Source organism: Oreochromis niloticus, linkage group LG19 (assembly GCF_001858045.2).
Source record: "Oreochromis niloticus isolate F11D_XX linkage group LG19, O_niloticus_UMD_NMBU, whole genome shotgun sequence".
Taxonomy (NCBI): Eukaryota; Metazoa; Chordata; class Actinopteri; order Cichliformes; family Cichlidae; genus Oreochromis; species Oreochromis niloticus.
Genome location: NC_031983.2, coordinates 20,410,833 through 20,433,477, shown reverse-complemented (window position 1 = coordinate 20,433,477; position 22,645 = coordinate 20,410,833). Strand labels below are relative to the sequence as shown.

The 22,645-nt window shown below is 39.5% G+C and overlaps 4 protein-coding genes across 17 annotated transcripts in view; 2 read left to right on the top strand and 2 right to left on the bottom strand.

Annotated features, from left to right (window-relative positions):
- Positions 1-634: 634 nt before the first annotated feature.
- Positions 635-11,726, top strand: akap12a (A kinase (PRKA) anchor protein 12a). Its single transcript, XM_005477338.4, has 4 exons — positions 635-959; positions 2,683-2,782; positions 2,950-10,029; positions 10,111-11,726. The coding sequence occupies exons 1-3, from the start codon at positions 849-851 to the stop codon at positions 9,999-10,001; spliced, it is 7,263 nt and encodes a 2,420-aa protein (XP_005477395.1). The 5' UTR covers positions 635-848; the 3' UTR covers positions 10,002-10,029; positions 10,111-11,726.
- rmnd1 (required for meiotic nuclear division 1 homolog) lies at positions 11,694-16,206 on the bottom strand. Of its 2 annotated transcripts, none has more exons than XM_019348774.2 (12): positions 16,061-16,206; positions 15,291-15,714; positions 15,099-15,204; positions 14,946-15,021; positions 13,520-13,559; positions 13,321-13,421; positions 13,133-13,239; positions 12,978-13,042; positions 12,764-12,840; positions 12,469-12,589; positions 12,265-12,381; positions 11,694-12,141 (listed from the first exon to the last, which is right to left on the bottom strand). In XM_019348774.2, exons 2-12 carry the CDS (start codon positions 15,684-15,686, stop codon positions 12,109-12,111), a joined length of 1,239 nt encoding a protein of 412 aa, XP_019204319.1. In that variant the 5' UTR covers positions 15,687-15,714; positions 16,061-16,206; the 3' UTR covers positions 11,694-12,108. The 2 variants fall into 2 exon arrangements, with proteins under 2 accessions (XP_019204319.1, XP_013125517.1); XM_013270063.3 differs by having other exon boundaries at positions 16,008-16,149.
- A 375-nt stretch (positions 16,207-16,581) lies between these two features.
- ccdc170 (coiled-coil domain containing 170) lies at positions 16,582-20,175 on the top strand. Its single transcript, XM_003442998.5, has 8 exons — positions 16,582-16,707; positions 16,855-17,028; positions 17,226-17,507; positions 18,013-18,213; positions 18,305-18,478; positions 18,618-18,860; positions 19,110-19,310; positions 19,493-20,175. Exons 1-8 carry the CDS (start codon positions 16,690-16,692, stop codon positions 19,742-19,744), a joined length of 1,545 nt encoding a protein of 514 aa, XP_003443046.1. The 5' UTR covers positions 16,582-16,689; the 3' UTR covers positions 19,745-20,175.
- The window catches only part of syne1b (spectrin repeat containing, nuclear envelope 1b), a 75,999-nt gene continuing 73,317 nt past the window's right edge, over positions 19,964-22,645 (bottom strand). For 12 of the 13 annotated variants that reach the window (XM_025901018.1, XM_019348763.2, XM_019348772.2 and 9 more), the window contains one exon: positions 19,964-21,072. In XM_025901018.1, coding sequence (XP_025756803.1) covers positions 20,829-21,072 — 244 coding nt within the window. In that variant the 3' untranslated portion in view covers positions 19,964-20,828. The remainder of the gene's footprint in view (positions 21,073-22,645) is intronic. The other variant, XM_025901026.1, reaches the window with a different exon arrangement.

Sequence of the window (22,645 nt, the reverse complement as noted above, 5' to 3'; positions counted from 1 at the left end):
CAACTTCATAAACCACTTTTGACGCTCATGGGCCTATATGACATTTGTTATAATGAAATCTGTCTGCTTATTTGTCAGACTGAATGTGCCCTACAGTGACTTAGAGAGGTTTTTGATACATAAAATGATCGCAAAATTTGGTGATCAACATGTATTCTTTTCATTGTACAGGTTATTGCATGTGCTTTACAAAAGGCTGTGCCTATTGAGTAATTGTTGGAATGCTATAACTATTATATATATAATAGGCAGCCAGTAGTTAATTTTAACTATTTTTAACTGTTAACCATTTTTTTAAAGATTTAAATAGTTAAAAAAAGAACATTCCTAGTTCCAAAATTCCTAGTTTTTTTTAATAATAAAATTAGTTATAAAATCCACTTTCCGAATAGCCAAAGTGTTAAACAGCAACAGACTTTCTTATTTATTCATGCATTTGCAGCATCTATTTCCTATGAAAATATCCTTTAAACCTTTAACATAGCCGCTCGTTGTTCAGTGCATCAGCGGGCTAGTGCATCCTCACTAGTGCAGGTTTATGCTTGTTGCTGGGACATTCTCTTCAGTAATCTGAGAGCAGGCTGTTTTCTCTGCAGTTCTTTTTTTTTTTTTTCAATGCAGAGAGAGGCGGGCCCAGCCGGGCCGGGTCAGCTGGCTCATATGGCTTCATGTGATTCTGCAGGGAGGTGTTAATCTAAGAGGAAAGAGTTTTTCCAGCATCCAGACTACACCATTTGAGAGCTGACCGCCTTCTGTGGCTCAGCTGAGCTACCGGCCTGTTTTTCTTGTGGGATATCCGTTTCACTTGTGTGGCTCATTCCGGATAGCGACGCGCTGCAGTTCAGATAATGGGAGACACTCAGTCTGCGCAACGTGCGGGCAAGAAGGATGCAGAGGAGGAGGAGGAGGAGAGCGCAAAAGTGAATGATGTTCAAACTGTGGAGGATACTGAAGACAAGGTAACATATCCCAAGAGCCCCAAATTGTTCCTTTATGGCTGTATTAACTTTGCAACAATGATTTAGCTTGTCCTCTTTACCAATCAGTGGTTTTCATTAGATTCATTATGGTGACAGAGTCGGCGCTTTGAAAGATGAAAAAATGCTGAGGCTGGATTTTGTTGTTGTTGTCGGGACGGTGCACACGCTGCATGCCAACACATCAATTAACGTCAGAATAAAAGGAAAAGTCCTTGTCCCTTCAAAGTGGATGAGTGCATCCAGCCACACCGGGACACTGGCGAGTAATCTGATTCTTTTTAAGCTTTTCTGTAACAGGAAGCACTACTGATTGATTTATATATTGTGCTGGGTGCACAACAGCCTAGTGTCATTTCTCCTTAAACATAAAGACAAAGAAAATAAAAGGAAAAATATGTAATATGTGATGCATTTCATATGTAATATGTCCCACATTGACTGAAACGCTTTTTGGCCCCATTTTCCTTATACAGCAAGATTTGCAAAATGTGAAAAAGAATAATAATAGTAAATCATAGCCTGAGTCTTACAACACAAAACTTAAACCATTTACTGTAAAAGTTGTTGTTGTTTTTTTTAAAGTTGTTAAATGTATTGTGTGCAGTGCCTCATGTTGAAATTGTGAGTAAATTTAATGGCCCTTGACTGCTGGCTTTTGGCTCTTGAGGCTACCTGATAACTTACATAGTATTACTCTTCTGAATACTCGCTTTTTACTATTTCATTGATGTCGCAGAGGTTTTCATTTACTGTAGATGAAAGAGGAAACAGCATGGAGGAATGATGACCTTTCATTCTTGGAGTGAACCAAATAAAGCCCATGGGAGAGATGGAATTTCCCTCCTGCTGGACTAAGGAGAAAACAACATTGATTATTAGTGTACAACATTATAACAGCTCATGCTGATAAGGATGTCAATTAGCACTGTCCTGTAAGAATCGGTAGAGAAATTGATGCTTTTTATTGGCGAATTTTGTGTTGATTTGATGATATATTCAACCATGCTGAATGTTATTAAGGTGGAGACATGACACTGCTGTAAGAAATCACGTGCTTAAGCTTGGAAGTGGGGTGTTAAAAAGAAAGAAAAAACATTAATCCCAATATGTTGTATTTAAGTTGTGCTAATGGGAGAATACTACTGATGATTATTATGGCCTTTAACTATCTAAAACTAGGCTGTTTTGCCTTCTGTTGCTATTAGTTTTGGGCTCTTGGTGAGCTCGGATAGTCTGTTTAAATTCTGTTTAAATTAGATAAAGCACTTAAAATAAGGCAACATTATAACATGAATAAATAGATAGGCAAAACTCTGTACATCTAATAAATTGGTTAAAAAAGTTGAAAAGCTTATCTTGGAAATAATATCATGGTCTGATGTACTTACAGTTGTTTATTTAGGTTTCTTTTGCACACTATTGGGTGCAGTTAAGTTTCTTATTCCCTAAACCCTGCTCAGACATTCCCAACTAATCTGACTCATGGATTTAGGATTGGAAAAATTAGGAGCGTTAACTCTAAGGCTGCCACAAAACTTAGCCAATAGTAACTGGTCTATATTGTTTCTATAGGTCTTTGGCATCCCTGCTAATTACAGATGGAAATTCTTCAGAGGTTCAAGCTAGACTTGTTAAATATTTTTCGTGCCACGCACACATGAGCAGAGATTTATTGTACATTCAGTTTTGTGCTTTTTTTCAGCCTCTCAAAACCAATGGGCAGATCTCTGAGATAAATGGAAAAGCAGACGGCTCTATAGCAGCACTCAATGGTCACTGCAAAGACGAGATTTCTGCAGAGGGTGGGTATTCATAATTTGTCTATTTCTGCCAGCACGGTTTCAATAGAAGCGTGAGTTGTTGGGTTCTAGGTGAAAGAATCTGTTAGCACACTGGGCCAATTTTGTTCTTGCAATCAAAAGTATTTTAATGATTAATTTAATTGTTGGTTTAACTGTCCTTTCTCCAGACAAAGATGTTGCAAAGACAGAAAAGTCCCCTAAAGAAGAAAAAACTCCAGTGGAAAGTGTTGACATCAATGCAAAAACATCACCAGATGAAGCTGATGCAAATGAAGTTGAAAAAGTAGAAATTATCGAAATGGAAGAAAAGCAGAATGACATCAATGAAAGTTTTAGAAATTTTTTCAGCAACATTGGTTTGAAATTGACAGTTAAAAAAGGCTCTGGTGAAAAGGCTGAAACAGATGTGCCTGAGGAAGTACCAAACATACCAGAGGAGATCAAAGATAATGCACAAGAGGTCAAAAGTGAAAATGAGGAACAGAGTGTGGATCTAAACACAGCACAGGAAGCAAATGAATATGATTCAACAACATGTCCCAGTCTGACAGATGGTATATCAGAGAATATTCCAGAAAATGCAGACATAAAGGAAACAGAAACCAAAGAGGAAGCTGAGCATGATAATGATGATGCAAGAACAACTTCACCTGCTGTAAATGAAGATGGACACCAGGATACTACACAGGAACTGCATCCAGCATCCCCAATGATTACTGAAGAAAAGGTGGCTGAATCTCCATTAAAAAGGTTTTTTACCACAGGAATCTTTTCTAGTCTACGGAAGAAAAAGAAACTTGCAGAAGATGAGGTAACCGAGAAGGAACTGGTGGATATGGGGGAAAACGAGATTGCTGAAATAGCAGAGCAAGCAGTGGAAGAACAGGATAAGGAGGAGATTACTCTTGATACTGAGGCAGCTACAACTGAGAAAGGACTTGGAGAAGTTAAGATCGTGCCTGCAGTAACCACTCAGGATAATGTTAAACCACCTTCCATGGAGAGATCAGATGGTGAGGGTGAAATGCTAAACTCTCAAGAAAAAGAAAAAGTTCAGGCGAGTCCCCTGAAGAAGCTAATGTCAGGCTCTAGTTTCAGGAGTCTTTCCAAAAAACAGAAAGCAAAGAAATCAAGTGACACAAAGATCACTGACTCTCAAGAACAAGTCTCTGATCAGCTGCTGTCTTCAACAGAGTCGGCTGAAAATCAGAAAGACGAAAGTCCTGCACAACCCTCTGCACCGGCAGCAGAAGAAGAGGACAGTGCATGGGCAGCCTTCAAAAAACTTCTGACTCCAAAAAAACGTAACAAGACGCCTTCGTTGAGCAATGAACAGGCACAAATCTCAGGTTCAGTAGATGAGGCAAAACCAAGTGAAGGTGAGCAAATATCAGATCACAGCACAGAAGAAGGAAAAAAAAGGAAAGACTCATCTGTGTCATGGGAAGCTGTTTTGTGTGGATCTGGAAGGAGAAAAAGCCGAAAATCATCAGACTCAGAAGAAGAAACATCCCAAAATAGCAAGCAAGACAGTGGACTTAAACAAGGTGCAGAATCACCACTAGAAAGATCTAATGAGGCCCAAGAAATAAAAGAAGGAAGTCCTCCAGAGAGTGATGGGGAGTCAACATGGAAATCATTTAAAAAACTTGTCACCCCCAAAACAAAAGCCAAGGATCTGGATGAAAGCAAAGATATCATTCCTTCTGACAATGAAGTTACTCAAGCTGAGTCCACGTTTTCTATTAAGAATCTCCTACCTGGAAGAAAAAAGAGAAAGCCTGCTGAAACGCTAGAACAAGTATCTTTAGATGAAGCCGACAAGGAAGCTTCAGATGATGAAGACTCTGAGACTCCAGCTGTGATTCCACTGTCAGAGTTTGCAGATGAAATGGGAGAAACCAAAGCAGATGTAGAAAGTTACATACCAGAAGTAACAGACAATGAAGTCCATCTGGACTCCACTCCACCTTGTGATAGTCTTCCACTCGAAACACAAACGTCCCAAGACAACGAGGAAGCCTTAGAAAATGAGGTTCCTAAAACACTGGCTACACCTGCTCCAGTTGAAGAACCAGATGACCTTACAGAATCAATCAGTAAACACCAACAACTCAGTGATATTCCAGAGGAGGGAGTACTTACGGAGACGATGGCCACTCCGGCTTCAGGCATTGAGGAAGCAGCAAGAGATGACACTATAGCAGAGGACCTGGTCGAGATCACATCTGAAGCCATAACAGCTCCAGAGCCTGTTGATATTACTGTGACAGATGAAACTGAGATGATCTCTGCGGTTTCCCAGTTATCAGACTCTTCAAAAACATCTGGTAACGCAACACCTGTCCCAGTTGAATACAGTGTCAACAACATAGAGTTGTTGCTAGAACAAGTTGCTGAAACCATCTCTGTAAGCACGCATGTAGTCCCAGTGACTTTAGAGCAGCCAAGTTCAGAAAGAATAGTTAGTTCTGTCTCGCCTCAATTACTTGAAACATTTGAAAAAGAACAGCCGAAAATCCTGGAAATACACAAAGGATCAGATGAAACAGTGGTAAACGCAGAGCTAAATGCTGAACCAATTGATGCAATTAATGAACTTGAGGCAACAGCCCAAACAGAGAGCATACCTGATGTTAACAAAGCTGTTTCAACAGAGATTGTATCTGAGATTGTATCTGAGGAGACTGACAATGCAGAAGTCACTGAAGATGAAGTTCATGAGGTCAGTGTTACACAGATGCAAGAAAGCATTAAAGAATTAGAAGTTACTGATGACAGCCAACATGTGCTAGAATGCATTTCTGAAGAAAAGGAAGAGTTACCTCAGGAGACATTACCTGAAGGTGATGAAGTTGCCCCAGATAAAGGTTCTCTAGTTGTGGCAGATCAAGTAGAAGAAGATACCTCAAAAACTGAGACTCAAGAAGCAGAGTCAGCTCTTTTTGAGGCTGATGAAACTAAAGATGGAAGCATCAAGCAGGAAGCCCAAAGTTCGTGCTCCACGGGGGATCAGATCAATCAAAATATTACTGAGCAAAGTCAAATTGAAGCTGAACCTTCTCTGGTGGTGGATGAGTTAGAAGCACTGGCAAATGTAGAAAAAGATGTAAAAGCTTCAGAAGAGGATACTATTCAGTCACTTGAAGAGGAAGCACTATCGTTAGAGGACATACCACCAAGAGAAATAGTTACAGACGATTCCAAGCAGACAGAGCATCTTGCTGAAGTGACTGTTGAGCCAGAAGACAGACAAACACAGGCTGAAGCTCCTAAAACAGATGATCACGAAGTGAAAGATGTAGTGGAAGTTGAGCAAAAAGCCACAGCAACTGCAGAAGAGGATAAAGTTCAATCACCTGAAGAAGAAGCACCGTCCTCAGAAGATGTTCCACCAGCAGAAAGCATAGATGAATTCAAACCAATAGGAGAGCATCTCACTGAAGATGAAGTTTCCATTGAGCCAGAAACTAAAGAGACACAGTCTGAAGTTTCTGAAGTTACAGAAGTGCCAGAAGGTATTCAAGCCACAACATTACAATCAGAAGAGGATAGGATTCAAGAAGAAATACAAAGCTCACAGGACATTCAGTCTGCTGAACCAGTAACAGATGAATCCAAACATACAGGGGAGCATCTCACTGAAGTGACCGATGAGCCAGAAACTAAAGAGCCACAGTCTGAAGTTTCTGAAGTTACAGAGGTGCCAGAAGGTATTCAAGCCACAACATTACAATCAGAAGAGGATAGGATTCAAGAGGAAATACAACCCTCGCAGGACATTCAGGCTGCTGAACCAGTAACAGATGAATCCAAACAGACATCAGAGCATCTCAGTCAAGGTGAAGTTTCTAATGAGCCAGAAATTAAAGAGCCACAGCCTGAGGTTTCCAAAGTTACAGAGGTGTCAGAAGGTGTTCAAGCCACAACATTGGAATCAAAAGAGGACAACTTTCAAGAGGAAATACAACCCTCACAGGACATTCAGTCTGCTGAACCAGTAATATATGAATACAAATATACAGGAGAGCATCTCACTGAAGGTGAAGTTTCTAATGAGCCAGAAATTAAAGAGCCACAGCCTGAAGTTTCCGAAGTTACAGAGGTGTCAGAAGGTGTTCAAGCCACAACACTGGAATCAGAAGAGGACGGTGTTCAAACAGAAATACAACCTTCAGAGGGCATTCGGTCTGCTGAACCAGTAACAGATGAATCTAAAGAGTTAGCAGAGAATCTCATTGAAGTGACAGATGAGATTAAAAAAAAAGAGCCACAGCCCGAAGTTTCTGAAGTTCCAGAGGTACCAAAAGTTCTTCAAGCAACATCACTGCATTCAGAAGAAGATAGTGTTCAAACAGAAATACAACCTTCAGAGGACATTCGGTCTGCTGAACCAGTAACAGATGAATACAAACAGACAACACAACATCCCACTGAAGTGACCGATGAGATTCAAAACAAAGAATCACTGCCTGAAGTTCCAGAAAAAGTAGAAGCTGTACAAGTAGTCACATTAGATTTAGAAGAGGGGAGTGGTGAGTCATGGGACAAAGAAGTAATATCAGAGGATGTTCCACCTGCAGAAAAAGATCAGCCCCAAGAGGCCAAAATGGTACCAATCACTGAAGATAAAGGTGAAGCACTAGATGATTCCATAACCAAGGCAGTGTTACAAGTGGTACAAGCTGTCACATTAGATTCAGAGGAAGGCCAGCCTCAAGGAATTGAAGATGAGGTGATATCCAAGGATATGGGGGCAATGGAAACAGTTACAGGTGAACCCAAGCAGAAAGCAGTTGACCTAATGGAACCAGAAGCATCACTGCCTGATGCAGAAGACAATGTTTCTGCAACTGACCGTGAAGCATTCAAGTCTGCAAATGCAGTTGCATCAAGTGTTCAGGTGTTTAGCACTCAAGAGCTTGAAACTGAAACATTGCTAGAAGATGTTCCAAAACCAGACACTGACAGCATTACAGATGAAACTGAGAAAAAGCAACCAGACCAGGATTTAGAAATAAACAAAGATCAGGTAACCGAAAGCATTCCACAAAATGATCAAGCTGAACACGAAGACAGAAAAGCTGAAGCTGTGGATGAAACAGTAACAGCTGCTTATGTGCCTTCTGTGGAAGAAGAAGAAAAAGAAGCAAGTAATGATCAGGTCCATGAAGAGACTTGTGTTGACAGTGCTGAAGCTTCAGAAGAACCCAAATATGATGAGGATGTTAGTACAGCCCAAGTAAGTGTTGAGGGGGAAAAAGCTGATGAACTTCAAGGCACCAAGGTAATCACTGCTGCCACTGAGCATGCTGTAGTGATGCAAGTAATAACATGTAATCTAAAAGATGTTTCAGCAGTAATACCTGATGTTTTGATTGAGGAAACAACTGAGATTCGAGAACACCTGATAGAAAGAAAAGCAAGTGAGATGGAGGTAAAGGACACTTTTGAGACTACAACACCATTAGAGAAGAACAATGTCATTAACACAGCAGAAGAAGGCAGTGTGGTTGTTATGATGCATGTTCCATCACAAGAGTTTGACAACAATCACAGATTCCAAGTGCAAGTGGTGGATGTTGATATCAATTCAGCAGAGAATATCGTCAACACAATGATTGAGGTAGGGGTTACAGAAGCCAAAGAAGTTATTGATGTTTGTCATGAAACTCTTGAAAAAGTAGAAAATCTATCTGCCTCTACTGCAATCGAAGAGGAAGTGAATAACGAGGAAAACAATCTAACTGTTCAAGAAGTTATTCAACATGTAAAGGAGAATTTACCAGAGCCCACTCCTGAATCTGTGCCAGATGAGTTGGAACAAGAAGTTATAAAACAACCAGATGTTAGCGAGACAGTTCAAAGTGCATCAAGTGAACCAGAGGATGAAAAAATGATGAAGGACAGTTCTGGGGAGCTCATGGAAGAAGAGGATGAAGGACATGGGATCCCAGCTGAGCAGAAAGAGTCTGAGGATCAATTGAAAACTTCTGATTTAGGTTTAGATATCTCTACCCATGATCACAAAGAGGATCTGGAAGAAACTAAAGCTGAGCAGCAAAAATCAGAGGTATGTGTGACAGCGGAGGATGCAACAGCACTATCTGAAGAATTAGCTAAGAAGAAAGATGGCGATACCACCACAGAAGCACAAAGACCACAAAGTACACAAAGCCAGATTGTTACACCAAATAACACAGGATTAGTAGCCCCCCAGAACACAGGTATGATCTCGTCAATAGGTAATGTAGAATCTCCTTCAAGCCTGTCTTTAGAATTCAAACTTAATATACAGTTTGGGCAGCTAAAGGCACCAGCATCCCCACCACCTCCTGCAGAACCTGTGAAACAGCTTAATGTGTCCGAAGTTGCTGTTCAGGCAGTAGAAGCAGTGGAACCTACAAACCTGATAAATGCAATGCAAAGAGTTGAGAGCGAGAAACAAATGGAGCTAATGGAAGTCGCTGTTCAGACAACAGAAATCACTGAATCAGAAGCTGTGGTCTCCCATCCGCCTAAACTTCAGGATGCTGCTGTCCAAGAAATGGAAACAACACAACCAGCAGAACAAGCTGAATCAAAGGAACCAATAATCTCCAAAATCCAGGCAGCAGAAACCACCAAACCGCTGAAGCAAATCACAGAGCCAGCAGAAAAATTAGATTTAACTGAAAGATCCATGATATCAAAACAGCCAGTGCTAGAGGCTGTTAGCATCCAGACAATAGAAACAATAGAACCAGTGGAACAAATTCAGTCAAAGCAATCGATAATTCCAGACATTCAGGCCACACAAACTACAGAACCTGTGATGCAAAAAGAGAAACGAGGACTGTTGATCAGTCATCCTGCAGTCTTCAAGGCTCGTAGCAAAGAAAAAACAGCAGAGGAGCCCATTAAACAAATAGAGGAGGAAAATGATGACGTGTGGCTGGATGCTGAGGAAGACATTTACACTCAAGAGGAAAAGGGGGCATCCCACATCCAAGTGGAAGAACCCACGGAGCCTCAAGCGGGAAGTGCACATGAGGAAAAAGAAGATCCTGAATCTGAGTTTGAAATGGCACCTGATACCAAGAGTGAGGACGAGGAAAGTCACCAGAGAGTGCACGAAACAGGAGGAACAGGTGAAATTGAGAGTGAAGGTGAAGATTTTGCTGTTGCCCTGGAGTACCCAGTAATCACGACATGTGTCACTCAGGCAGAATGGGATTAACCTAACCCAGCTCAAGTGTTACTGAGTGGTAAGCCACTTCTCTTATTCTGTATATTTTCACAATCAAATTCAATTAAATGTATGCCCTTTTTTGTATTTCTTTTTGTAGGTCGGACAATCAAAAAGTAAAAGGAAGAAAGCTTCATAAAGCCATCAAAGCCTTTTATTTCACATTATGTTGCACCAAAATATTCTGATATTTATTAGCGAAACTAGCCTTAATTGCTAAGATTATTTTAATATTATACAGTATATGACTTAAGAGAGTGTTTTGGAAAGTGTGCATTGAAAAAAAAGGTTAATCTTCTCAGGGGGCATGAATTGTGATTTTTGAATGGTTTTAGAAGTGTGACGATGAGCTACTTTTACCACGCAGGGGCCTCAGTAAATTTAACTACCTGTTTGTCATGTAATGCAACTTCATTGCTAATTATGTCAGGTCTCTCCACTCATAATTCATACATTTTTATGCCTAAGTTTTTGAATGGAATGTATATGTCAGTAAGTCAATAAGAATATCATAATATATTTGTTGAATCTTTTCACCTTTTATGGTAAAAAGCTTAAAAAATGTTCAGGTGTTATTCACAGACCACATTAAATCATGATGTATGTTACAGCACATAGAAACACCTTTTTATAAAAATTAGCAAAATGTAGATATTTAACAGCTTCCACAACACGTAGTTTTTGCAATCAGTATTTCACTTATATACATGTTGCCACATGATTTAAAAAGTCAGACCTGAACATACTGAGGAGATATATATATATATACATATATTATTATTATTATTATACGTGATCTTGTACATAATGAATATTTTAGTGATTAGAATTTTTACTGTGAGCAGTTTGAAAATAAGAGCATGGTGAGAGCATGGCATGAAGCAAGGTGTGACAGTGTTTCATTTAAAGCTCAACTTAATCAAATACGCAGTTAATCTAATTTTAATCAGCAGTGCCTTAAGCAATCATGTTTACTCAAACTTTTTTGTTCTCCTGTTCTTTAACAGGCTGTTTCTACCACTGCAAAATAATAAAAAGTGGAAATTTTGATTATCTCAAAATTTCAAGTTAAGCTGAGAATTTGAGATACTAACCCTAAATTTAGACTTAGAGACAGGAAAAAATAAATCTAAGTGCCAGAAACAAGCCTCCTCACTAAGCTTGATGCCTGAGGCTCAATAATCAAACTGCGACAGAGTGAGAGAAATAAGCTTGTGAAAGGGTATTTATGTTAGCTGTATGCTTTTATTTTGAAATCTTATTTCCATTACTGTCTGTTATGGACAATCCTTGCTTGTCTGATGTCACTAATATTGATTTATGTGTATTTATATATTTTCTGATATATTTACCAGTGTTTAATTAATAAAAAACTATTTTATTTGAATAAATTAATACATATAAATTCAAAGTACTTCAGTAATTATTTGTTTACTGCAAAAGAAAAGAAATCTGTTAATAATGTTTAACATCCAAACACTGAAGCTGAGAAATATTGAACATAAATACTTTATTCCCCATCTTTTATAACAGAGTTACAGTTGGTGTTTGGGACTCAGTAAATCTGGGTGCATTTCTACATCTTTTTTTCCCCCCTTTCTTTTTTAAATCAGCTGCAAGATCAGTGTCAAGATGTGGGAGTCCCTGCCTTCCCATGCAAATAAGACCTTTTAAAAATGTATCTTTGAGACTGACAAGAAAACATAGACGCTTTCACATGACATAAAAAGAAAATTAAGAACATAAAGACAAAAAAAGTCCCAAAACATAAAGGTCAGATCATCACAAAAGATTAAAAATCTTCTTTTTTTTTTGCCTACTTTGATTTTTCTTTGTTTTTTTCACAGTAATAAAGAACAAATGTGTGTAAAATACTCCCTCCACCCTCAGCCAAGATCCTCAGCAACAATTTGTGAAATTCTTGATTTAAAAAATAATTCATGGTTTTCAGAAAGTTGCTGATGTAACACATGAAGAGTAAACACATTCAGAGTGATCTAGGTCCCCTTCACGACTCAGTGCCTTTGCACAGTGCAGCATTCTTCTTTCATAGCTGCTTGTGCCCTTTTTAGAGTTGCTGTAGCTTCAGAGGAGCAGTTTAGAAGATCATTTTTGCGAGTTCAAACATAACCTACAAGAGAAACAAATGAGATGTACTCATTGTTAAACATCTCCGTGTTTTTTTAAAAGCATGAATAAAGGTTCGTTTTAAAAAAGCTGCATTCTTTGAGGCTTCTTGGTTGACCACTTTTACCTCAATCGTAATCAGGATGACTATCATCCACTCCAACCTCAAGCTGTGCTTCTCACTCAGGTGGCTCCTCATCAAGTCTGTCAGCTGCGTGCAATGTTCCAGCTTCTCATTCACAACCTAAAATGAGACAGATTATGAAGCTACATGGGCAGAAAATGATTGAGTGTTAACACAATAACCCAGCAGCGATGGTTTATCCTTTACATTGACTCTGCGGTTGATGCTGAGGAACTGGCACGTCTTATCGTAGAGTTTTTCTAGGTTTTCTCTGTCCCAGTAGAAATCGGGCGTGAGGAGGAGGTCAGATCTCAGGTTTATACAGTGTCTGTCAACGCAGAGTGTAAATAAAAATACTAAAGTACGGCAATACTAGAAAAGCAAACAAACTGCAGTTTTTGCATTTAGAAATAACATGTATAATTACACAAAACTCAAGCTGTATTACTTGCTCATAAATAGTGAATACAAAAATAGAAAGGCTGTACTTTCCTGAATTTACCTTAATGTGAAAAGCTCTCCTATCTTCTGCATAACCTCTGCGGAGGACAGCTTGACTCTTTTCCCAGACTTGAGTGTCTGGGTGGGAAAGGAAAAAAAATTAGCATGCTGGCATTAGCGTTTTAGAAAAATACCTCTCACGTGCATCTTCTAACACACAAACAACCTTTATAAATAATCAATTATTCATTCTTGCTGTTAAGTGTTCACTGTACCTCTGGAATTGATTGAATTGACTCTACAAAGTTGTCTAATGCTACCTCCCATATTGCCAACTTCACTGGAAAAGAAAGCACAGGGAGAAAGTTAGCAGTGTTCACAGGAAACAAACACATTTTTTATGATTCAGACTTAAAATACAGCTTCTCACCAGACAAACAAAGTGCATTTGAAAATGCAAATTTCTCCAAAACAGCTTCCTCTTGATCCATAATGTCACTCAGAATAAAGTTGCCACGCTCAAGCTTTGTATTTCCCCTGAGGTGGAAAAATGTGTCTGTTTAGAAACGTTACAGAGTCTGAAAGCACTAACAAAACAAAGCATGAGGTTCATCGTACTCTCCCACAGTGTAGTTAATCTCCTCATTTTCCCAGTGGACTAACGCTACTTCATAAGGCTGGATCTCATGGTGTTCCAGGATTCTCAAAATGTTTTTCATCTGTAAAGAGCGAGGGGAAATTACAGAGTTTAACAATAGTATAGTAGAAAAGTGAACTGGAAATTAGATTAATTGCATTAATGGTAATGTTTGCTTACCGTTTTCTCCTCGACATTCCAGAAAACTACTGAGCCTTCTCTAAAAATTTAGGAAGTGGGACAAGTCAGTAACCCTTCCTCTCATGTTACAAAACAAACTATCGGTCCAAGGTAATCATGAGGCAAGCAGTCAAACAAGAACTCAAGAGCTGAACAAAACAACTTTTAAACTTAGAAACTTTAGACTGAGATCAGGCATTATGGGGCCAAAGAAAAAAGCAGCAGTACTAAAGAAGTACTAGTAACTACACTGCTGAAAAACGTTAAAGGAATGCTTGATTGTCAGCATATAACAAAAAAGTCAGCTAAACTTCAGGGATAGCAACCTGTCAGTTAGAAAGCATAAACTATTAAGACTCAATTTCACCTGCTCTGGTGCAAATCAAAGGGACAGCAGGTGCAGGGAGAGACAACAACAAGACAACCCCCCAAAACGGGAATGGTTGCCACAGACCGTTGCTATCTCCTTGTCCTTGCTACTACTAGTAAGATGAGACGCTATCACCATCCCAGCCGGGTTGCACAAATAGTCCAACTCCTCCAGGATGGCAAATCCCATAGCAACAGAGTTTGCGTCTCTCAGCATAATCTCAAGAGTGTGGTGGAGATACCACAGGGAGAGCTGGACAGGGCTGTAAAAGGGCATTAACCCAACAGCAGGACCAGTATCTGCTCCTTTGTGGGAGGAAGAACGGGAGGTGGCCTACAAAACTTCACGTGCATGTTTTAAATCAAACTGTCAGAAACAGACTCCATGAGGGTGGCATGAGGGGCTGACATCCATCAGTGGGACCTGTGTTCACATACCAGCAGCATGCAGATCGAATAGCATTCACTAGAGATCAACAAAACCAAAAGGTCTATCGGTGGCGCTCCATTCTCTTTACAGATGAGAGCAAATTCACACTGAGCATATGTGGCAGGTAAGAGTCTGGAGATGCTGTGGCGAGCGTTATGCTGCATACAACATCCAGCATGAATGGTTTAGCAGGAGGTCAGTGATTGTCTGAGGAGGCATATCCTTGGAGGTTTACATAGACCTTCACAACCTTCTGTGACTGCTTAGACACAATGCATTGGGACCTGGATTCCTTGCCTCACGTAGCAAGAAGAGCATCAACAATTAAAAAAGGCACCACCACCACTGATTAGCTTCGTGTAATCCAGACCCGAATCCAAATAACAATCTCTGCAATTGCATGTTTAGACTTGTGTGTGTATGTGATGCTGAGAAATAGATCACTGATACAGGCATACAGGCAAACCAAAGTACGCCTGTATCACCAAGTACTGACCAAACCAAATATCAATAATCCTCAATTTAAACCATATTTTTGACAATGTTTAAACAGAACTGACCTTTCTACAACAAAATAATACCATTAATATTGGAGACAAAGTCTAAACCAAAGCGTGTCAGCATTACCTGAAGAAGAAGATTTGTGCATTGTCATCTGGTTTTGCAGCCATGTCTGTGCTTATCACCAGAACATTCGAGGCATCTGAAAATAAAACATGACGATCATGAAAGCCATCACTAATAATCTAATGCACAGCTGTATGACCTTTTCACTCATACCTCTGGGCAAATCTATCTCATGGAAGCCGTGGTTTATCAAGTCGTGAGAAAGTGTTGGCAAATGATACTGATCTGCTGTTGCAAAAGCAATGCACTGCATCATATCCTATGGAGACAAACAATTGAATCAACAAATAAAACAATACCAGGCACAGCTAAATAAAACATTTCTCTACACTAAGGTTAAATCACCTTGTCTTCACTGAGGGAAGGCTGGTTGGCTCTGGACGGCTGCTTCGTCCGTGGTCCCTTGGGTGCCCTTTTTCCAGGCACTGTTGCTGGTTTCAAACCTGGTTTCAACACTGACTTTACGAGGTTGGTTGAATACAAACTTATTTGTCCTCTTGCACAGTTAGAAAGTCTCCCAGGGTCAGTCAAAAACCCACTGCTAAGACTTTTACATCCACTCAAAGCAGGCAAAGAAACATGTCTTTTCTGCTCGTGCTGCTGATGAATAGAGTTTAAATGGCAGGTCCTGGAAAAGCTCCACGGAGCACAATGAGTCCTGGCCGAGGTTAAAACGCAGCCTGATCTGCTCCCTGCATGCAGCTGGGCTCCCAGTCTGGACCACAACGTCCGGAGAAGCATCTTCCATACACACTCGCCTACGGGTAACCTGCAACCAAAGGAAAGTGCACCTTTAGGCCACTGGAAGCACAGAACTATGTTAAACAACCAGATCAACTTAGCTAATGGACGTATAGTTATATTGTTACACGTTAAATCTAAAGTATAGACAGCAACAGGAATCAAAAGTGCATCAGCAAGCAAAACACTCGTATATCCTGCAAACTAATTAGGATAATACATTCAGCAGTACTGCGGCTCCATGCCTGGAGCTAACTTCTGTATACATGCCAGCCGCAGACAATTCAGTGAGTAGAAAACGTCAGGAGTTTCTTCGCTTACCAGGTTAGAAAAAACAAAATACGATGTTAAATTAATTCACGAACTCCAGCTACCTTCAGTGTTTACAGTCTTGCATACATTCAAAGGCGGCGTGTTTGCTCCTCGTCGCTTGTTTCCTGCTCGAAGTGACGCAATACAAGTAGTCACATTATGCCCTCAGCTCTGACTTGAAGGTAGAGCGTTTCCATTTTAAGCTGAACTTTATTTCTTACTAAAACTTCAAAATACAGCAGGAAGTACCTTACAAATACTTAGTCGTTCATATTTAGACGAACTCGATCAGTTTATGAGTGGACAATGTCCGGTAAGTGAAGCTCATACAGGGGTTGAGCACAAGGGCTACCTGAAAGTCTAAGCTCAGGGCTAATGTGGTGCTATTGTAATGACCTTCACATTGTTGCCCGTTCAGCGTGACTTTGGATATTTTTATGCTATTGTATAAATTTTCTTGACCAATTAATATTTTTAAACTAAACTAAACTAAAATAAACTAAACTAAAATAAAATAAAATAAAATAAAATAAAATAAAATTCCACCAACTCTATAAACGAGATGATGCCTGACAGGTTCAGCTACAGCGCCCCCTTCTGACTGAGCCTGTGTTTGTTGTTGCCGGGAGACTTCTTAAAACAGAGGCAACATCTACTTAAAGTTCACTTCTCACCTCTCTTATTGGGAGTTATGGAAAACTCTAACGAGGTAAGCCTTAAAATATTTTAAATGTCTACTGAATTCAGTCGCAGTGGAAAAACTAAATTGATTCCTATGTTGGCAACTTTTAAAAATAGATTTAAAAAAGCATTTAATAACTATTTAGTACCTTTCTTCAACCTCTGTAATTAACAGTGCAATGAGAAGGAGAGGCTGAAGATGAGGGTTGCTGTTTTAGAAGAGAGTGTGAAATCCAGTGAGGTGGAGTGCAAAGCCAGCAGAGAGACGGTGCTGAGGCTGGTGGCAGAGCTGGACCAAGAGAGGAGGAAGGCTGCAAGCAGTGTAGCAGCACTTGATTCACTCAAAGTGGTATATACACACCTTAAAAGAGCAGTTACTTTACAGTACACGATTTCAGATGTCTGGACGGCTTAACCCACACACTAAAGGATTTAGTAGCGTTGTGTAAAAAGTACTGATTTCTGTATGAAATTGTTAAAGATTTTATTACCTTAGGAGTAAATGCTAAAATTGCCTTATTGTTGTGGTGTTTGTATGTCATTTAGGAGCTTGATGGTCTGGCTGTTGGGAGAAGAAGTGTCGAGATGGAGAAGCAGACCCTAACTGAAAGACTTGAGGCCGGTAAGAGAGTGATAGAGGCAGCCAGGCGAGAGTCACGCTGTCTGGAGAACCAGGTGGAGGAGCTTGAAAGAAGGACCCAAGAAGCTGAGGGCAAGCTGCAGGCATTCTTGGAAAAGTTGGTCGGCCTCCTGGAGAAGAAGTGTGAGGACGTCATCCTGCCCACGGAGAGAGATGTTCTACAGACACTGGATAACCTCTGCAATAAGGTGAGGAATGTTGGGATTTCCAACAAAAAATGCTTAAAAGCTGCTTTAAAGCTAAATTTGTTCTCCAAGGTACAAATGTGGCTCCAGCCAAACAACACATGTGCTGACAATTATAAATCACATTGTATTTTAGTTATTAGGATTACTTTTTGTTAATCACTATATGTTATGAATGATCAGTTACTTGTGTAAAACGAAACATACCGGTTGATTTTTTATTTTTTTTACCAATAAGCATGCAAGTAGCACTTTAATCTCAATACTTGCAATACAGCTAATTTTTTTTTTTTTTTTTTTAATCTGCAGACTAATAACTACATCTCCTGGATAACTGTGTAAAGTAGAAGAATAAGTCCCAAAGCATGGCAATTAATGCAGTTACTTGTATCTTTATCTTAACTCTTCCTGTTCCATCTGTCAAGGACTTAGTCCAGCTGTAAGATAAAAAGGAGTATGCACACAATAGTTTATGTTACCACACATTTTCACTATGCTGGTCTTTCAGAGCTTGCCAGAGGTGGAAATGAGGCTGTGTTGTGTTTCTGAAAAGCTGAGTGAGCAGACAGAGCTTCATCACAGTGCACAACAGAGGGCTCAGCTTGCAGAGCAGCAAGTCCAAGACCTGAGGGGAAGACTGCAGTGTCTCGAGGCCGAACTGCTGACAGCAGACATGTATCGTGACCGACTGCAACACAGCAAACAGGATGTGAGTAAAGTCATGTGACTAAGCATATAAGTTACAGATACAGGTTGGTATAGCGACACATTCCTATGATTTGTCTCTTTTTTTTTAACAGTATGAGGAATTCTTGGAACAGCTGTCCAAGATGATGAAGGTTGAGGACTTTGACATTGATCTTGACTTCGAAATGAAGCTAAAATTCATTCTGTCACGTGCCGAACAACTTGTTAGACAAGAGGGAACTGCTTTAGTTGAGAGTAAAAGTCTGACTTACAGCTTACAACGGAAGGTAGTTTTTTTGTTTGTTTTTTGTTTTTATTATTCCCAAGTTTATACAAGTGGAGAGTGGTGCTGAACAAGCAGATAATTTACCTCTAAATGCACAAAAAATTTATACAGTTGATTTAAAATATTCCCATTCCCTGTAGTTGAAATCACAGAAGGACCAAATAGAGAGCAGAGGACTCCACATCCAACTACTGAGGAAAAAGGTTTCAGAGCTGGAGGAGGAGAAGAGGAGCCGATCAGCATTGGCTGCGGAACAAAATGATGCACAACTACAGGCCATGAGGCTGCAGAAAAAACTGGAGCGTCTTCAAAGCGAACTGAAAGCAACCAAGCTTTCCAACACAGAGCTCAAGGCCCAGCTCTCCCATACCAGCGAGCTCAAGGTAGAGGGGAGAAGGGTTTGGGCCCAAATTCACTCCAGAGGGATTTTCACTTCATAATGCTTTGTGTATTTGTGTTAAATTTTGGGCATGGGTTGGTGGGTCATTGAATCATATGCATATGCAATCAATGCATACTTTCAAAGTATCAGAGTATCTTAGATTAATCATTTGGATTAACTAAATAAAGTCACTCTTGTTTTACTAAAACCCGACGCTCACTCGAGTCTCTGCTGTGCCTAAAATGCCAAGCTGAAAGTCGCGCAACAGACTCAGACCATGCAGGAGCAGAAAAAGAAGCTGGATCTGCTGGCGGAGAAGACAAAGGTGGAGAAAAAGCTGAGCACAGTTAGCTCAGACCTGCAAAGCCAAGAGAAGAAGACAAGAGACGACCTACAGGAACTTCTTACCCTCAGACAGAGCCTGGCTCAGCTGTCTGAGAGGCAGAGAGAGGTAAGAGTCGAAGGACAAATAGGAAAACTTGTTTACCATGCTTTCATCCACATCTCATGACCTTGCACAGCAGATGTTTGTTAGCGGTCATACAGCTCATTTAATGTTGTTTGTTAATATCAATAAAAGAAAGGTCACAAGATTTCTGAAAACTTTTGAACCAGGTAAGTTTCTTTTTTCAGTTGGTGGATTTCCGCATGCTGGTTTCTCAAACGTTGGGCCTGGACGCCACAGCGTTGGCTCTTCCAAATTATGAAATCATCAAATTACTTGAAACCCTTCTTCATGGCCATTGTCACCGTCACCACCTTCATCATCATGTTAACATACCCCGACACTGCTCTACTCACCAGAGGCCTCACCTGCAACAAGTCCAAGAACTATCCGATGGCTCCAACCTGGATGTTACCACCTGCAGATCTCACGAAACTTAAAATCTATTCACTCCATTCATACCAAATATAAGTTGAAATGTTGAGAAATAGTGGAGATATTAATTACTTTTAAGCATATATAAAATACATCTTCTGAAACACAAAATAACAATTTAAAACTGTTTCTTTTATATTTGTGTTTTCATGGGAAAATCAATGTAAGTATGATGCACAAAGGATGAAATATTAAAAATGCAAACTCACAAATAAAATGACAACTTTTAGAATGAAGGTTTGGCATTCATTGTTTTTGAGAGTCGCATATACATACATTTCTCATATTATTTCTTTTTGCATTATATACATATGTTAAATAACTCTGGACTGTTATACATTTGATACTGAACTCACAGTCTTACAAAATATGCAATAATTCTATTGGTCATATTTCTCAATCTTAAAGACATATTTCATATCTTGAAAAAATAAAACAGCAGAATGTATAAAGACCATGGATGACTGTTAAAGGTTAAACTCCTGCGTTGCGTCTGACTTGGATATTAAATTCACTTGACTTGGCTTAAATGACTCTTGCATGAATCAATGTGGTTCAAGTTAAAAATGGACCGATTACCACAGACACAACGATGGATGTAAGTAAGTAAAAGCAAGGATTAAAACTGCATGCCAAAATACAGGTAAAAAAATAATTGCAATGTAAGATATATTAAATGTTTTTGCTGTTTACAAACTTTTAGTTACAAGCAAATTCACAGGCTATATTTCAGCATTTAACTTTGGTGCTATCGGCTTGAGAGAAGTTACGTCATGTTTACACCACTGAGTCGACACGTCGTTTATCCAGCAGATGTCCACTGTGGGCAGAAACCTCCAGATCCGTTACACCAAAAATGCAAATTAACTGACACAGCATTACACAGAGTAACATAGTGAGATGCTTGATCCTATGTGCTACACACAAAGATATTAACTGTAGATGGCAGCTGTTATTCTGCAGTAAAAATGGACGAGCAGGATTTGTTTTTGCTCCCAACGTGATTAACCGTTTCAAGGATATCAACATGAATCCCACTAAGGTCATTCTGGCTCAAGAATACTAAACATAAGTCGTTTTTACATCCATCTACACTGGAGGCGGTCCGTTGGTGTAGCTCAGCATCGGGTAGAAGGAATGAGCAAAGTTGTTGGACTGAGCACAGTAGTCCTCCTCGGACATTGGCAGCAGAAAGGCAAAAACCACTAACAGGAGCAGGAAGAGCTGGAGAGGCAGTGCGACCCAGAAGACGCGCCACAGAAACGAGGACCTACGAGATGATCGTGTCTCCGAGTCAGAAGGGAAGGAAGCGGATCCAGCGTCGCTGTGAGGCCTGCTCACACACACACAAGCATTCACAGCCCAGCAAAAACTGAGGATTAGTCAAACACAACTATGGATTATAGACTTTTAAAATCTCCTTCTCATCTGCCCTACTGCAAATGTGTTTCCAAAAAGACTGTGGCCTGAGTGTAAATAAAAGCAGAATGCAATGGATTTTAAATCATTTAAACCCAACCTAAATTAATTATCAATTAAAAGTTTTTTTAATTAATTGAAAGAATTGGCAGACTTATGTCTAAATTTCCAGTTTTTCTTAATTTCAAGCTTGAGTTAATCAGTTGAAATTTTCAGATAATAACCTGAAATTTTGACTTTAAAATGATTTTTTCAGTGACAGAAACAAGCTTCCATACAAAACATGTAACATGCTGGAACAGAGTTCTTTAAATTGTAACTTATACTATAGTCTAACCAATCAAAGTCTGAATTTCTTCATGGAAATGATGGATAGTTGGTCCTTTGGCATAAAGAGAATATGAGCCAATGGTAACAGTAACAGTAGATGTACCTTTTGTAACCTGACCATCTGTGAAGAAAGATACAGGATAAATGAAAAAAGATAAATACAGGTGATACCCACTAAAAACTCTTGATCACAATTATATACATGCCTTGCACCACCAATTTAAAACATGAGGCTGCTTTCAAAATGGACTGAACATATATATAAAAACATAAAACAGAATATTTTATAAATCAAATGAGTTGTGTTTCATCATTTAATTTCTTTATATTGAATCTAATTGAGTTTAAATGATCATTGCATTTTTATTTTATTTACATTTTTGCACATACTCTCGTCTTTGTTGGAAACACGGCTGTACTTTCACAGCTATATAATCACGTTACACCACCAATCTTACACGTACAAAATTGCTTCTCTTTGCTACAGAAATAGTAAAAATTACAAACAAATTAAATTAGTCTAATCCAATAAACAAACTTCCCTTTAAAAATTATCCTAATTTAATATCCTTCTCTCCACACTCTTCACTGTTTTAATGTTGTCTGCATAGCTTCAATCCAAATAAGATCTCAGTCCAGCGACAGTGGAACTGCATGGCAGTGTGTTAATGTAAGCACCATGCTGTGTTTGAAAGACATTGCCAACACAGGGTAAAGCAATGTTAGACAATGTTTAACATTGTGATCTACATGCTGACTGAGACTGGGGTGGATAAACACAAGTACGAATACGGTCACAAAACAGTTTTCACGGCATACATTCTGCAATCCTGTGCCAGACAAAGACATTTAATACGAGAGCTTGCATTTCTTTGCAAAAGGCGTTAGAGTAAAAGGCAAACGGCATGCTGCAAGTAACAGCTGAATTTGAGAATACTCTTTTTATTCATATAACGATGGAGTCTTTGAAAGTTTGTGTCCTGTTAAAAAATGCAAAGCAAACGGAGGCGGGAAGAGCACGGCAATTAGAAACAGCATCTTTGACCCTAGTAGTTAGCTGAGCTTTCTTAATACAACAGTTTGGGAAATCCAGTTCACTTTCTAGATTTAGAGTTAGATGAGATGACTGAAATCCTTTTGTGAATTAAGATGTTAAG

Excerpts from the sequence above, each read along its gene's own strand:
- akap12a (XM_005477338.4), top strand. The coding sequence starts at position 849 with ATGGGAGACACTCAGTCTGCGCAACGTGCGGGCAAGAAGGATGCAGAG. Across the intron at positions 960-2,682 it reads TGGAGGATACTGAAGACAAG|CCTCTCAAAACCAATGGGCA; the intron begins GTAACATATCCC and ends GCTTTTTTTCAG. Across the intron at positions 2,783-2,949 it reads AGACGAGATTTCTGCAGAGG|ACAAAGATGTTGCAAAGACA; the intron begins GTGGGTATTCAT and ends TCCTTTCTCCAG.
- rmnd1 (XM_019348774.2), bottom strand. The coding sequence starts at position 15,686 with ATGCTTCTCCGGACGTTGTGGTCCAGACTGGGAGCCCAGCTGCATGCA. Across the intron at positions 13,422-13,519 it reads GGAATGTCGAGGAGAAAACG|ATGAAAAACATTTTGAGAAT; the intron begins GTAAGCAAACAT and ends CGCTCTTTACAG. Across the intron at positions 12,382-12,468 it reads GCATCAACCGCAGAGTCAAT|GTTGTGAATGAGAAGCTGGA; the intron begins GTAAAGGATAAA and ends GTCTCATTTTAG.
- ccdc170 (XM_003442998.5), top strand. Across the intron at positions 17,508-18,012 it reads TGGATAACCTCTGCAATAAG|AGCTTGCCAGAGGTGGAAAT; the intron begins GTGAGGAATGTT and ends CTGGTCTTTCAG. Across the intron at positions 18,214-18,304 it reads TGCAACACAGCAAACAGGAT|TATGAGGAATTCTTGGAACA; the intron begins GTGAGTAAAGTC and ends TTTTTTTAACAG.